The 15899-nt window shown below is 34.5% G+C and overlaps 1 protein-coding gene across 1 annotated transcript in view; it reads left to right on the top strand.

Annotated features, from left to right (window-relative positions):
* The first annotated feature begins 907 nt into the window (after positions 1-907).
* Positions 908-15899, top strand: part of LOC123533951 (mRNA export factor GLE1-like) — a 51618-nt gene continuing 36626 nt past the window's right edge. The window contains exons 1-5 of the mRNA XM_045315944.2: positions 908-1095; positions 11118-11320; positions 12549-12657; positions 14250-14398; positions 14785-14845. Of these exons, the coding sequence (XP_045171879.2) occupies positions 1009-1095; positions 11118-11320; positions 12549-12657; positions 14250-14398; positions 14785-14845 (609 nt within the window). The 5' untranslated portion in view covers positions 908-1008. The remainder of the gene's footprint in view (positions 1096-11117; positions 11321-12548; positions 12658-14249; positions 14399-14784; positions 14846-15899) is intronic.

The raw sequence follows: 15899 nt of genomic DNA, 5'->3' as shown, positions 1-15899 counted from the left end.
GTACACCTTTGTAACATACACTAAAACATGCCTAACTACAATATACATTCACTGTATATGCTAAGACGTTACAAGCATAAGCAACAAAGTGTATGAGGCACACAGGTATATTCAGAATATAAAATTATGATCGTACTCATAAAAGCAAATTATAGGGATTAATACTTTGCAGGATAAAGAATTTTGCCAGTAAAGCAAAATTAAAACATGGGACAAAGCAAACAAATAATTATATGCATAGTCAGAACCTCAAACAAAGCTAAATCGTATTGTATGGATAAACACATGTGTTTTTCGTGTTATAACATCTGAAGAATCTCGATGGATTGGTTGGTGCCTGAGCCCGGTAGGGCGAGGACACCAACGTTTCCCGAGGGATTCTGATGTTATAACATGAAATGAACAGGCTTTAACGCTATTCTAGCATAAAACGTGTAAAAACTAATAAATTATCCTTCAATATCATTAAATTTCTATGAAACACGCGGAGATATCTGTGTTGTTTTTCACGTTGAAGTCATTTCCGTTTGCATTATCCGTTTTGGGGCCGTAATGCGTTTACGCTTTGTCAAGGATCGGGCATATATAAAAAGGTGTTTTAACAGCACGTGAGTGCGAGAGTCTCTCTGTATACACACGTTTTCTCTCCTGTTAAAACATCCCCGAAAAGTGACAAGAACAGCAGTTCTATGCTAGAATTCACAGTAAATCCATAAAGCGAAACAATAGAGTTTTTTCATAAATCTTTAAAACGACGTATTAAAGGATGTGTTCACTGATTTGTGGCAGCTCTTTCAAAATTGTCAATATAAGGAATATTGTTAAGGCTAGTGTGGAAGCCTATGGAAAAATCAATAGCAGTGCCTGACCTAATGAATACGGTACGAGACGGGACGCGGCTGATTTTATTTGTCCGAGATAGAGTGAAAACGATGTAGCGGAATGTTCGTTTATTATCGTGAAGAATCTTGTTTTAGTTTCTCCAGAATCGTGATTTTTTTGTTATGAATGACCATGGGAATTGCTGATGATCTTAGGAATTCAGCAAAAGGCAGATTATCCTATGAAAGAGAATCAGACAGTCAAAAACTGAAGGTATATACTAGTTTTGCCACTGAATCAGGTCCAAGAAAGTGGGAATATTCAGAAACGATTTCAGGGTTTCCCACCCAATAGGAGAGATCGCCATTACGTCACGCATAAATACCTGTTTATCTGGTGGTGGGTAAAACAAATGTTTTTACACCGTTTGTGTATGGGATCTGAATTTTTAATTTTTAATATCTTTTTCGCTCATTTATGGATTTTAAAAATTAAAAAAGTTTTGGAATGCTTAGGATTTTCATATTTTCCCATTTAAATATCTTTTTAAACGGTATGACTGAATAGCGAAATCTAGTAGATTTCGCGAAATCTAATCAAATTAGCGAAATCTAGACATAAAATTTAAACTAATAAATATTTTTAAAAATCGTTTCAGCGTTCGACACTAACTTTTTTGCCAGGTATCCCGAAGGAATACCTGCTGGGAAATTTAGGAATCCCTGCTGAAAATTAGGAGTCCCTGATAACAAAATGTGGTAAGAACATGAAAAAACTAAAATCTAACAAACACAACTGTTTACAGTACTACATGTATTTTATTTCCACTTTATTTCCATTTTACATCAATGACAACAATAGCTTGTATGACTTTTGCTGTAAAAGAATAATGTCATTTCTGTCCAAGTCCTCTTCCCCCTCATCTTCACTACCATCGCACTCCTCTGCCATTTGTTGTAGTTCGTCTAAATGTATGCCGCCTAGTTCATTCCCCCTTATAACCCCCTTATTTGTAATCATTTTTTTGACATAAAAAAAAATTCCGAAAAGTCTCCCTTAAATAAAAAAAAAATTCAAAAAAAAAAAAATGTTCCGACCTACCTACCCTAATTTTTTGAGCATGTTACCAGATACAAAGATTTTTTAGGCCTTATTAATGCAACTCCCACAGACTTTATCTAAAACTAGTACATTGGTCATAACAGATTTTCTTAAACATTTCATATTTTAGTTGTTTTATTTTGCACATTGCCTAAAAGTGGGTGGGGTTTAGTGTTTGCATGCTTTTATTATCAGCAAATTCTTCTAAATAAGAGCTGCTTTGGCAACAGTGATCATATTTTTCGTAAATGCAGACGTTTTATTGGCTTTTTATTTTAGATTGTACTAGAAAAATCTTGTAAGAAATGATAAAAATGTTCGAAAATGTCGGTCTAGAAAACGAGTGACAAATACGAAAAACAAAAGTAACAGTTAAAGTTCTTGAAAAGATAACTGTTTTAACTTTATTTTCTCATCATACCACGTATAATTTCTGCTTATTTAATTTGTTTTCCCCAAACAAAGCCTCGGCAATGATAATAAATTTGTTATAGACCGTAACGGCCGACCGGCTCATGTAATCGTATCGAGCACACAAAATAATGGTACAAACACGATAATCTAAGGCTGCATTGTTTATCAATTAATTTGTAAACATTGATCAATAAACACCTTCGATAATGACAAGGCATATTGTACTAAATACAAACCGCAAGATAAGCACGTGTCATTTGGCGCGTGGTGTGACTGACATCTGTCGGTAGCTAATTAACATACGACGCTCCGCCTACTGCCGTATTTCCGCTTGTGCCGGCGAACAATATTGAAATTCACTGGGATTTTGATTGACAGGGGGCAGAACTATCGAACTTGGAACGCATCTAAGTAAATTTCCGCGAGTCAAGCCGACGCACGTGCCGTAATTTATGCAGGTAAAATACGAGTTTCTCTCGATTCCTCGGGTCAACTGAACGCCCTGGCTTATCAAAAGACCGATGTTTGAGCGAACAAGACTGGGGAATTTCATTTTTTTAGAATCATATTTTATCTGAAAATCAAGAGTCCCGACGGAACACCGAAATTGTGAACTTTAGGATCCCTTGCAGATTTTTGGTGTCCTCGGGATCCCGGGACACCGTTAGTGTCGAACGCTGCGTTTAAAGCTTTTATTAAAGATATAAATTTACGTGTGTATGCCAATTTTCAAGAAAAAATATTTATATTTAAGGTGTTTTTGAAGCGAAAAACGTATACTGGTCTAGATCATGCGCGGAAATCTCAAGTGTCAGGCAAAATCAAGATATAAAATCTAAAGTGATGAATTTTCTTTCTAAATATTTTTAGGTTTTTATTAAGAATATATTTATAAGTTTGCATGTCAATTTTCAAGAAAAAATATTTATATATAAGGTGGTTTTGAAACGAAAAACGTATACGGGTGATGATTTCGCCAGAGTTTATATGGGCAGAAATTTCAAGTGACAAGTAAAATCAAGACATAAAATTTAAAGTGATGATTTTTAAAAAAAATCCTTTAAAGCTTTTATTCAGAATATATTTCTACGTGTGCATGTCAATTTTCAAGAAAAAATATTTATATAAAGTTTCGTTTTAAAACGAAAACGTATACGGATGTTGATTTCGCCAGATTTTATATGCGAAGAAATCTCAAGTGACAGGCAAAATCAAGACATAAAATCTAAAGTGAAGAATACTTTTTAAAATCCTTTTAAGCTTTTATTAAGAATATATTTCTACGTGTGCATGTCAATTTTCAAGAATTTTTTTTTATACTAAGTATTAATAAGAAACGAAAAATATATACGGATGTTGATTTTGCCAGATGGTCAGTGACATGCAAAATCAAGTCATAAAATTTAAAGTATTGAATAATTTTTAAAATCCTATCAAGCTTTTATCAGGAATAAAAATATACATTTGCATGTCAATTTTCAAGAAAAAATATTTATATTTGGGGTGGTGTTGAAGCGAAAAACGTATACGGGTGTTGATTTCGCCAGATTTTATATGCGAAGAAATCTCAAGTGACAGGCAAAATCAAGACATAAAATCTAAAGTGATGAATACTTTTTAAAATCCTTTTAAGCTTTTATTAAGAATACATTTCTACGTGTGCATGTCAGTTTTCAAGAAAAAAATATTTATATTTAGCAAGGTTCTGAAAAGAATATCCTATGCGAGTGTTGATTTCGTCCTATTCTGCGTGAAAAAAAAAATCAACTCGAAAAATTAAAAGTTTGTATTATTTATTAAAATCGTGTTGAGCCGTTATTGAGAATATAATTATGTTTGCACGTGTCATATTTATCAATCATCACCTAAATTTTTTAATATCTGAAAGAGATTGTATTCAACAATGATTGGAGAAAGAATGCATATATGAATGACATTAAGAAAATGGGCCATATCCTAAACATTTAACTTCAATTTAATTCTTAGAAAGACGTTTTCATATGGAAAATGTGTTAATGAAAAATAAATTGCAAATCTAAATAATTACTGTTTGTCACATAATAAACTAATAATTGTCGGATGATATAAATCGGCACAATTTTGACCGAATGATTACCTGCTGCATTTCGCACCTCTTTAAACGTGTGAGAAAACCACCTTTAATTAAATTATCGTTTACCCCCGCTTAACTAATTGGATTAAATTTAATTTGATTAACTAATCAACTGTATGTGCCGACCAGTGTGACGACCGTTGTATCTTCTGTGAGGTAAGATTAGAAAGATTTAACTTACAGAAATCAAATTTTTGTAGAAAATTATAGTCTCTGTATATCAACGGATTGCAGTTCCGTGAAAATTGTTGGAACGAGCGTAAAACAATCGCATTACTTAGATACATCTGGGATTATTTTCGTCATGTTGAAATCTTAATTTCAAATCTAAGTGATGTTTAAATATTAGTGTACTGATTATACACTCATAGACTTTTAAAATCGGTCACGACTATAACTGCGATATTTTTAATAATATTTAAATTACACGACTGAAATTTCATTCCTTAAAACTTAAAAGAGTTGATTTTGCCTCTCAGTTGAGATTTTAGCGCATATAAAGTCTGGCGAAATCAACATCCGTATAAGTTTTCGTTTATTAATTATACTAAATATAAATACTTTTTCCTGAAAATTGACATGCGCACATAGAAATATATTCTTGATAAAAGCTTAGAAGGATTTTCAAAAAATATCCATCACTTTAAATTTTATGACCTGTCACTTGAGATTTCCGCGCATATAGAATCTGGCGAAATCTAGGCCCGTATAATTGTGTTTTTCGCTTCAAAACCACCAGAAATATAAATATTTTTTCTTGAAAACTGACATGCTAACGTATATTTATATTCCTGATAAAAGCTTTGTGTATTGTGTTGTATATTGCCACCGCGTGCATTGCATGTAACACTGTCCCACTGCAACACGGTCCAATTATTATCACACCTTCCTTATTTGATTAAATTACCAGATTATTATGAAAATAAGTAGCAACTTTAAAACCCAATTTAGATTTAATATTGGAATAATGCATCAAGATACACCCGTATACGTTATACAAAACAATACTATTTTTCGACATATAAATGTGGAATTATATAATAAATAATACAAACATATAATTAACGAAATAACGCGCAGAATAGGATGAAAGGAACACTCTTATAGGATTTTCTTTTCAAAACCATGCTAAATATTAATATTTTTTCTTTAAATTTGACTTGGACAGGTAGAAATACATTCCGAATAAAAGCTCAAAAGGAGGTTTAAAATATTCATTACCTAAGAATACATGTCTCGATTCTGTCTGACACTTGAGAGTTTTGCGCATATAGAATCAGGCAAATTTATAGGCTTTCTATTCAAAGCCACACTAATTATTATTATTTCTTGAAACTTAAAATGGACACGTAGAAATATATTCCTAATAAAAGCTCACAAGGATTTTTTTTTTAAAAACTCTCATTCCTTAAAATTTTAAGATATGATTTTGCCTCTCAGTTGAGATTTCAGCGCATATAAAATCAGGCGAAATCAACATCATTATATGTTATTAATCATACTAAATATAAATATTTTTTCCTGAAAATAGACATGCACACGTAGAAATTTATTCTGAATAAAACCTTTAAATGATTTTCAAAAAATATCCATCACTTTCAATTTTATGTCTTGATTTTGCCTGCCACTTGAAATTTCTGCGCATATAAACTCTGGCGAAATCATCACCCGTATACGTTTTTCGTTTCAAAACCACCTTATATATAAATATTTTTTCGTGAAAAATGACATGCAAACTTATAAATATATTCTTAATAAAAACCTAAAAAGATTTAGAATGAAAATTCATCACTTTAGATTTTATATCTTGATTTTGCCCGACACTTGAGATTTCCGCACATGTAGAATCGGGCGAAATCTAGACCAGTATACGTTTTCGCTTCAAAAAAACGCTAAATATAAATATTTTTTCTTGAAAATTGACATGCACACGTAAATTTATATTTTTAATAAAAGCTTAAAATGATTTTTAAAAATATTCATTAGTTTAAATTTTATGTCTAGATTTTGCCTGCCACTTGAAATTTCTGTCCATATAAACTCTGGCGAAATCATCACCCGTATACGTTTTTCGTTTCAAAACCACCTTATATATAAATATTTTTTCTTGAAAATTGACATGCAAACTTATAAATATATTCTTAATAAAAACCTAAAAAGATTTAGAAAGAAAATTCATCACTTTAGATTTTATATCTTGATTTTGCCTGACACTTGAGATTTCCGCGCATGTAGAATCGGGCGAAATCTAGACCCGTATACGTTTTTCGCTTCAAAACCACCCTAAATATAAATATTTTTTCTTGAAAATTGGCATGCAAACGTAGATTTACACTTTTAACAAAAGCTTAAAAGGATTTTTAAAAATATTCATTAGTTTACATTTTATGTCTAGATTTCGCTAATTTGATTAGATTTCGCGAAATCTACTAGATTTCGCTATTCAGTCATACCCCTTTTTAAAATGAATATCCGTTTTAAATGACATAAGATTTTAATAGCGGCGTAGCGATCCTCCAAACATTTTGAAAAAACACTGTAAGTTAAGCGTTCATAATTAATCCATTTAATTTCGAATTTATAATCAAAAGTAATCAATAAATTGCTTGTTTTATACACTTTCCATTGATCAAAAAATTATTGATATTATTTGTGTTTTAAGAAAGTTTAAGCCGTTAGAAAAACATCACTATTTACAAAAAACATGGACGCTCGGCGTCGGCCCACCCGGTCTTTGTCTTATCAGTTCTAAAAATAGAAAATACAATGGATTTGTTTACAAACACGATCACTCCTATTAGTCTAGAGATGTAGAAACCAGGCAATCCTTGCATGCATCGGTGCTAAATATCGGGCACAATTAGGGGTCTATTCAAAAAGACCTAGGGTCTGTATCAGTTTTATTTTAGGCAGTGACGTAAATTATCCTAGCCTCAATGAAGATAGGACCAAAATAAATATGTGTGGTTCAGGGATTCCATCCGACCCTATTTTTACCTGGCCTTACAATTTTTTTCCCCATTTTTTTTGTACGAATTTTTTTAGCAAGATACATTTACGAATCCGATACTAGCCTGGAGTTACCAGTATTGGTGGGGTTAAGGATTCATCTCCTATGCATTTGTCTAAACTTGGATTAAATATATCAAAATGAACTTATTTTGATACATTATTTACTTGTGCATCCTAAAGAGATCCAAGTTATTTAAAACCAGCTTTCAATTTCAAATCAGGGCCATTTTAATAACATGACCCCTATAAGCAGTATGTCTAAATGCCGTCACCTGAATCAGTGTACTCATAGTCCATATGGTTAAGTGATATTAAAATGAAGAAGTATGTCCAAAACATTAAAGTTATCATAAAAGCAGTAGGTTCTTATGAAAATGAATATATTTACTGGTATTTGTAATAACAAGTAAGGTTACCATACGTACTGGCAGTGAAAACCACTATTCTGTCTATCTGCCATTTGCGAACAGCAGTATAAGAGGTGGATGATGGTGACATCCTTTGTGGTTACATTCTCCAAATTGAGTGAATACAAATGAGATGCAACTATTTAACTGCAATCTTTCTATTTCTGGCTGAAAAACAAGTTTTATTTACTTTCACATGTAAAACAATTTCAACAAATGGAGGTAAAACAGTACTTTCTACAACAAAAATATATAAGAAGATGAAATTTTGGGAATACCCTGCATGCTAATTCTGGGTAATGCTTATTATTTTACTACTTATTTATAATTTCGGCAGATATTCACACAAGACTTGAAACTACATCGTACAAAACATTGTTTCAATTGGTTAAAAAGTGTGGAAAGTGGAGGAGATTTTGGAACAGTGGTAAAAAGTAATAAGAAATTCATGAAAATTTACACATGGGTATTTTAAATCATCATTACTTTTTATTTAAAATGACATTTTGCAAAGTTTGACAACTGTGATGTAGTTGATAAGTTTACACAACCAGTGCAAAAACTTATCATGTCATACAACCCTGTTCAAACAAGGAGCATGCTTAAACAAAATACACCGATTCTGGTGCCCCACTGATTCAGGTAACTGTACAAAAGTCATAAAAATCGACCGATGTCTTCTATCCCGCATCCATTCTCGCATACCAGAGGTCTACCATGGTTCCCCGGATGAACTCAAGATTTTGATGAATGTCTAATGGATGAGCATGTCCTGCATCTTGATTTGTAAATTTATACAAAGCAGTACTTTTCCCCGATGAAAAGGTGCCACCATATTGAAAGTGCCCGGCCACAAATGTCATTATACGCCAAAATTTTAAGTTGAAATTTACACAAAATACGTTTGTTCAAATTACATATGATTTTATTAATTTTGCAGTTTGTGTTTATATTTGTCTAACATTGAATTGAGATAATAAAAAGGAAGAGAATGAAGTTTAAAGTATTAAAATACGGAGTTATATTTCAGTATTGATTCTCATTTTCAGTTGGAATTAGATCTTTAAATTTTTTGTAAAATACATGTAAATATTAAAATTTTAAACTCAAACTCAGCTGAGACCGAAAAATGTTTTGTGAACACGGGGCCTGGTGACTTCTGTCAGCAGGTAAAACTAAGATAATAAATGTATTGATTCTGTTAAGCAAGTTAAGCATTATTCCATACTATCCTTAACTACACTAAATTGACCAATTGCACAAACGAAATGCTAAGAGACAAGGCAAATAAAAAGACGATTTTAAAGAAGCAACTATCACATGAGGGCTTATTAAATGTGAAATTATTATCAACTCCACTACTGTGTATAGTTAGAGGTACCACCAAAAGAACTTAACCGTTTTTAACAAAATGCACAATACATAAATTGTTATATGCATAGAGATCACAGAATAAATCACTTTTTGAGTACATTATACTATTTCTTAAAAGAACAGAAAAAATAGTTCTCAAGCAATCATATCACAGGGCTCTTACTAGTCTGGCTACCGACTAGATAATCTGTTGTTTGTTTTTTTAGAAAAAATGATTATTTTATATATTCTGACTTCATCAGTCTTGGCTCTGGTTATCTACTCGTATGTTTTGAGAAGAAAAGGGACATAATTATACAAAATTTGAATAGCCTCAGTAGTTATCTCCTATGAACAAAACATACGGTCTGAACACAGACTAGGCTCTTACTGACGTTTCTATGTCCAACTATGTAGCACTCTTTTCATCTAAAAATACGTTCAAAAGTGCTTTACACAAAAGCATCTATAGAATGTTCAATAAAAATGGTAAATATTGAATGAATTTATAAATATTACATTATGGTAATAAGATGCATAGCGTTTTAAATTAAAGGTAAGCAGATCAAAACATGAAACAAAGTACAATAGCATAAAAAAATTAACTGACTTATCAAAGACACAGGTTTGAGCAGAATAGAAAAGAATATATCTTACATTTTGAACAGACAGAATTGACCAGTATGATGCCATTGAAATGCATCACAGCATGCAAACCGTCCCGGATGATTTGGTCAGTCCCCACCTAAAGGGTACGGAGAACATCTATGATACATCCGTTCGTTCGTTGTTTAAGTTTAATAAGGGTCCATCTGCCCTCTTAGGCACAATATAGCTTTCGCTACGTAGAGTATAGACCCCCAGCATGTCACCAGGCATGCCGTTAAAGATGCTTTTTGAAGCCAAAGTGGTGAAAATTTACCTGTACGCAATTTCTGTAGAGTATATGCCAAAGATAATAATTTTGAAGCCAAAAGGGCGGTTTATGCCGCAAGTGCAGGCTGGTCCCCCGTGGTGTTGATGCCCCTCCCCGCTCGCCACTCACGTTGAGCGTGAAATTTGAGCAGCTCGGGGTCTTCTCTGCATGCCGTCTGTGGATTCGTCGAAGTACTGGCAGGTCTTCTGTCTGGTCTACACGTTTGTGCCGCTCTGAAGTGTCCCACGAAGATCTGCCGCAGCGTTCAGTTGCTCATTGCCGTCTGTCGCCATGCAGGAGTACCATCATTACCACCCAAGTTGAATGGAGCCCGTGGCCGAAGCCTTTTCGTGAGTAAACAACCGAAGTTGAGTTGATGGCTCCCCTGGGTAGAGTCGTTGGAAGTCTGCATGGCCCATCCTCGTCGTCCTATCCTTTGTAGGGCCACTCCCTCCGGATTAGTCAGGACACCATCAGTTGTCTTGGCTCCACATCTGGCAGTGCCCTGTGCCTTCTCTGCGACGTGCACGCTCCAGAGGGAAGGAGAAGTCTATGATACATCCCACTGAAAAATACTGTTTATATTATTCTGTCACACTAGTGTTCTTGAGTAGAGTTTCTGATTGGCCAGCAAAGTACCTACATAATTCTACCAGGTAATTAGTGAGATTAGTTTTTAGCGCTTTTTTATACGCCCGAAGGGATGTATTATGTTATACCCCCAGTGTCCATCCGTCTGTCTGTCCGTTAACAATTTCGTGTCTGCCCTGTAACTCTTGAACCCCTTGAAGGATTTCAAAGAAACTTGACACAAATGTTCACCACACCGAGACGACGTGCAGAGCGCATGTTTAAGATGTTTCACTTCAAGGTCAAGGTCACCAATAGAACAAGCTTCCTGCTAAAATGATAACAATTCTGTACACTAGAAAATAGCATAAGGATTTGTCTTTAGGTGTATTCCATTTTACTTTTGCAGTCTCTACTGAAAGAATGTTCTTCACCACCCGGCATTCAAGTATCACCGAAATTCTTACAAAACCTAAAAATTCAAAATGAAGACAGTGGGAAGAAAAACGTGGATAAACAAGAGAGAAAGAGCATACTGGCTTGCAATGGAGGGACAAAACATAGATCCCTAGTACACAGGAACTCTTCATCAGAATTGTCGGATAATTCTGGGTAAATGTTTGCATGTTTTTCAAAATGTAAATAATGCACAGCATAATTGTGTTGTTTCCTTAACTTAAGCAGTTTGGGGTGTAACTGTTATAAGTTATGTAACCTATTTCGGTTACTTTTTCAAGCATTTTATAACCTGTATTAGTTATAAAATATAGTTAACTCAGGTAAGTTATTCAAAAAAAGTCTTTTTGCAGTTCTCACTAAGTGACCTTTAAAGTGCAATTTATAATAGTAGCAACCTGTGGTTAATCAAATTCTCTTTTAGTCTGATAAGCATAATGGGATGTTAAGAGTTTTATAGCTTTAAAACTTCTGCGTAAAACTTTATCAGCCTTGCATAAAAATTTTTACTGCATAGCTGGAAAGATAAAAGTTCAAGGATTCAGGAAATAATTGCATTAGTCTCATTCAAAATGAGGAATTGGCACAGGAGGGCTTTGTAATATTTCATGATAACTGAAACAAGTTATGAAAGTATAAGCAATAACTCAAATGGGTTATAAATTGCGATAACTTGAAACAGTTACACCTCTTGACTGTATACTCACTATTTCCCCCAAAATGTATTGAAGTCAGAGATATCCTGTCTTGACTTTATCATGCTTGCCTGTCAGTTAAAGATTCTGTTTGGATGGTCACGACTAAACCTGGCTGAAGCTTTGGTACTGTAGCATTCTGTACTAATCATCATTGTTTTCTAGTCTAACAGGTTATGAACCTTACTTATTGTAATTTAAGTAGCAGTATGAACTCCAGTGATAACCTCACAAGTTTCATTTGCAGGATGAGCCACTTTAATGAAACTAGTGCATGGTTCAAGTTGAGCCACTTTAATGAAACTAGTGCATGGTTCAAGTTGAGCCACTTTAATGAAACTAGTGCATGGTTCAAGTTGAGCCACTTTAATGAAACTACTAGTGCATGGTTCAAGTTGAGCCACTTCAATGAAACTAGTGTATGGTTCAAGTGTAGCCACTTTAATGAATCTAGTGCATGGTTCAAGTTGAGCCACTTTAATGAAACTACTAGTGCATGGTTAAAGTTGAGCCACTTTAATGAAACTAGTGTATGGTTCAAGTTTAGCCGCTTTAATGAAACTAGTGCATGGTTCAAGTCGAGCCACTTTAATGAACTAGTGCATGGTTCAAGTTGAGCCACTTAATGAAACTAGTGCATGGTTCAAGTTGAGCCATTGAAGGAAATGTAGATACATGAATATTTTCAGGAATCAAGGTGATGTAAGAATAGTGAAATGTATTGTTACTTCACCGGAGTTTGGAATGTCAAGACTTGCTATGCGTAAATATGAAGAAGAACTGGAAAACAAAGCAAGGGTATATACCTGTCTCGTCTACTTTCTTATTGTTACAACATACTTTATTTAAAGCTAACTTTAGAATGTTTGTTTATCTGTCTGTCTATTTGTCAGTCACAGAAAGTGGATCTTTAAATAACTTGTATGTGCAAGAGATTTTATGCCCCTACCATTATGAATAGTGGGGCGGGCATATAGTGTTTCCCTTGTCCGTATGTGTGTTTGTGTGTGTGGGTGTATGTATGTACACAAAATCCTTCATGGCCAGTACCATATCTTTGTTGTGCTGAGTTGGATTTTGGAATAACTGGCACAAACGTTCATGATAACAAGGCAGTATGTGACAGTTCTGACGCATTCTCCTACCTTAAATATTAAGGCCACACTAAAAGTCTTAGAGGTCAAAGATTTAAATTCTTTTTTCTGTCCGCTTTATAACTTCTTAATGCATGCATACATATCCAAGTACCTCGGCACAAACATTTGGCATTATAACTAGACATTGTATTGCAAGCAAGACTGCACCCCTAGCTAAAAGATCAAGGTCATTACTTCATTCTCCTTGCCTGTCTATAACTTCTGTATTTTGTATACATAGATTGATATTCATAGATGGAAACTTTCACCATATTAAGATGATGTGTTAGGTCTAAGACTTTAGAAACCTAGCTCAGAAGTTAAGGTCACACTTAGAAGTCTGTGATGTTATGTCACTTTTTGTTGTTGTCTAATCTGTAACTTTTGTATACACAGAATGACAGTTAAACAACTTAGTAAAATCTTCCAGCATAACAAAGGGATTTAATCATTTAAATAAGTATTATGCCCCCGAAGGGAGGCATATTAGTTTTCAACTGTCCATCCGTTCGTTAGTTAGTTCGTTTGTTCGTTCATTCGTCACAACGTTAACTTTTTGCATGAAGGCACTTTACTCGAGAACCACTGCACCCAGGACCTTCAGACTTCACCTGCTGATAGTACTTATTGAGTACATGACCCCTACTGACTTTGGGGTCACCAGGTCAAAGGTCAAGGTCACAGTGGCCAATGTTAACTTTTTGCGTGAAGGCACTTTACTCGCGAACCACTGCACCCAGGACCTTCAGACTTCACATGCTGATAGTACTTAATTGAATACACGACCCCTATTGACTTTGGGGTCACCAGGTCAAAGGTCAAGGCGCTGCGGGGGCATTTGTCACCATTAGTGACAGCTCTTGTTTTTAATACTTTTTGTCCTTCAGTCCTTAAGTTCAGTATATGGGTTTTACTGTCAGATTACCATAACAGGATTTACACTTTTGGGTTGGCACATGGTGGGGGCATCTGTGTCCTATGGACTTATTTCTAATTTTTCATGAGTTGGTGAGAAAGTTTGGAGAATATGCATCTCTTATTTTTACAGTTATAATATAAAAATAATATTATTCATGTGACAGCAAATGATATACATTATTGTTGAAAATAGGAGAAATGCCGCTTTTGCTTTATGCAAAATTGTGGCAGCCAAAAGTTCTACTGTCCAAGGTATATGCCCCATTAGATAGGATACATTAATTTCTAGGCAATGAAAGTGGAGTCAGGACTCAATCCTTAGGTTTTATATTTCAGAGAGCTAGACTACAGAAGCAGAGAGAATTTGAGGAAATTCAGAACAGAATTGAACAGGAGGCAGAGCTTAAAGTACAAGAAATTGAGCAAAAGGCCAACTTTGAAACTCTGCTAAAAATACAAGACATTGAACTTAGAAATGAATCACAGTAAGTAGAGACAAATAACCACAAAAATAGAACAACTAATTGAGCTTATGGCAGCAGATGTGATTAATTACATTTTTTTTTGTTTCATTTTTCCCCATTACCATGCTAAGGGTGCTGACCATCTTAAACATAATACCAACTTTCGGTTCGCAAAACTTTGCAGAGGGCATCCTTAGTGGGGCATGTCTAAGGTTTGTCAAAATATTTGGCTTGATTATACAAAGGGGCTGCTAGAGCTAAAAAAGAAAAAGAAAAAAAATGTAAGCATTTTTTCTTAAGAAATTCTTTACAGATTTCCAGCAAAGTTTGTTAAGGTCAGAAGGTCACATCAGCAACTGAGGGTCATCCCAGCTTACTTTTCTGACCTTTATATTTACATTTTCCAGAGCTGCAGAGATTGTTAAACAGCACAGACTTCTGAGAGAAACACATGAACAAAGGAAACAGGTATGTTCATAAAAATTTATATTCTTTTGGGTTGAGAATGGTGGGACATTGTTTTCATTTTCTCTGTCTCTCCGTCAGTCCATTCATCTGAGTTATTGTCCTGTATGATCTCATACACAATTATTTATGAAACTTCTGTTGACTGTTCCCCCTTATCAAGGTCACATACAGAACCCATGTTCCTATTGTGCTTCCCCAATGTCAAGGTCACAGCTGAAGGTCAACCTTTTGAGCCTGTAATTCCTCTTCTTGTCCATGTCTTTTTAGATCCTTTGAAAGACATGTTCAAATTGTGCCAGCCCATTTTCACAGCTGAAGGTCAAACATTTGAGACTTTGATTTTGTGTAAGGTCCATATTTTGTAAATCCCTGAAAGAATATTTATAAAACATGCATAACACATGTTAGAGGCTGCCAGAGCTAAATATAGAACAATTATTCACATGAACCACTTGATAAATTTTCACTAAATTCTTAAATGGACCTTTCTCAAACTTTCTTATCTAGTTTTGACTGCAATTAGAGCTTTGCTAAAAGTATAAAAAAAACACTTTAAAATGACTACTCATGAATGGTCTGATGGATCCATAGCATCCTTTGATGTACCTTTCTTAATTTTGTTCAAATTGTTCCTCTTGACTGCACTATGGGCTGCCAGAGCTAAAAACTGAAGAAAACAAACCTTAAAACAACTTCTCATCAATCAGTTGATAGATCTTCAGCAAAGATGGTCTGTAACATCAATGGATGAGCCTTCTTATTTCTGTTCCGTTATACTTTGGGCCCACTAGAGCTAGAAATAGAAACATCTTTTAAAAACTTCCTGTGGATTGATTGCCAATCATCAAATAAGCAGAAGCATCCTTGAATTTACCTTCTTCATGGATAGGGTGGATTGGCAAAGTTAGCCATGCTTGACCCATCATGGGTTGGCTTTCAGGGGCTAGCGTCTCTGTCAGCCTGGATACTGCTTGCAGCCTTCATGATACTTCTGACTGCCTGTAGTCTTGGTTGCTGTGACTGCCCGTAGTCTTGGTTGCTGTGACTGCCCGTA

Source organism: Mercenaria mercenaria, chromosome 12 (assembly GCF_021730395.1).
Source record: "Mercenaria mercenaria strain notata chromosome 12, MADL_Memer_1, whole genome shotgun sequence".
In the NCBI taxonomy this organism is placed as follows: Eukaryota; Metazoa; Mollusca; class Bivalvia; order Venerida; family Veneridae; genus Mercenaria; species Mercenaria mercenaria.
The sequence above is the reverse complement of the archived record's forward strand: the minus strand, read 5'-3'. Positions and strand labels throughout refer to the sequence as shown.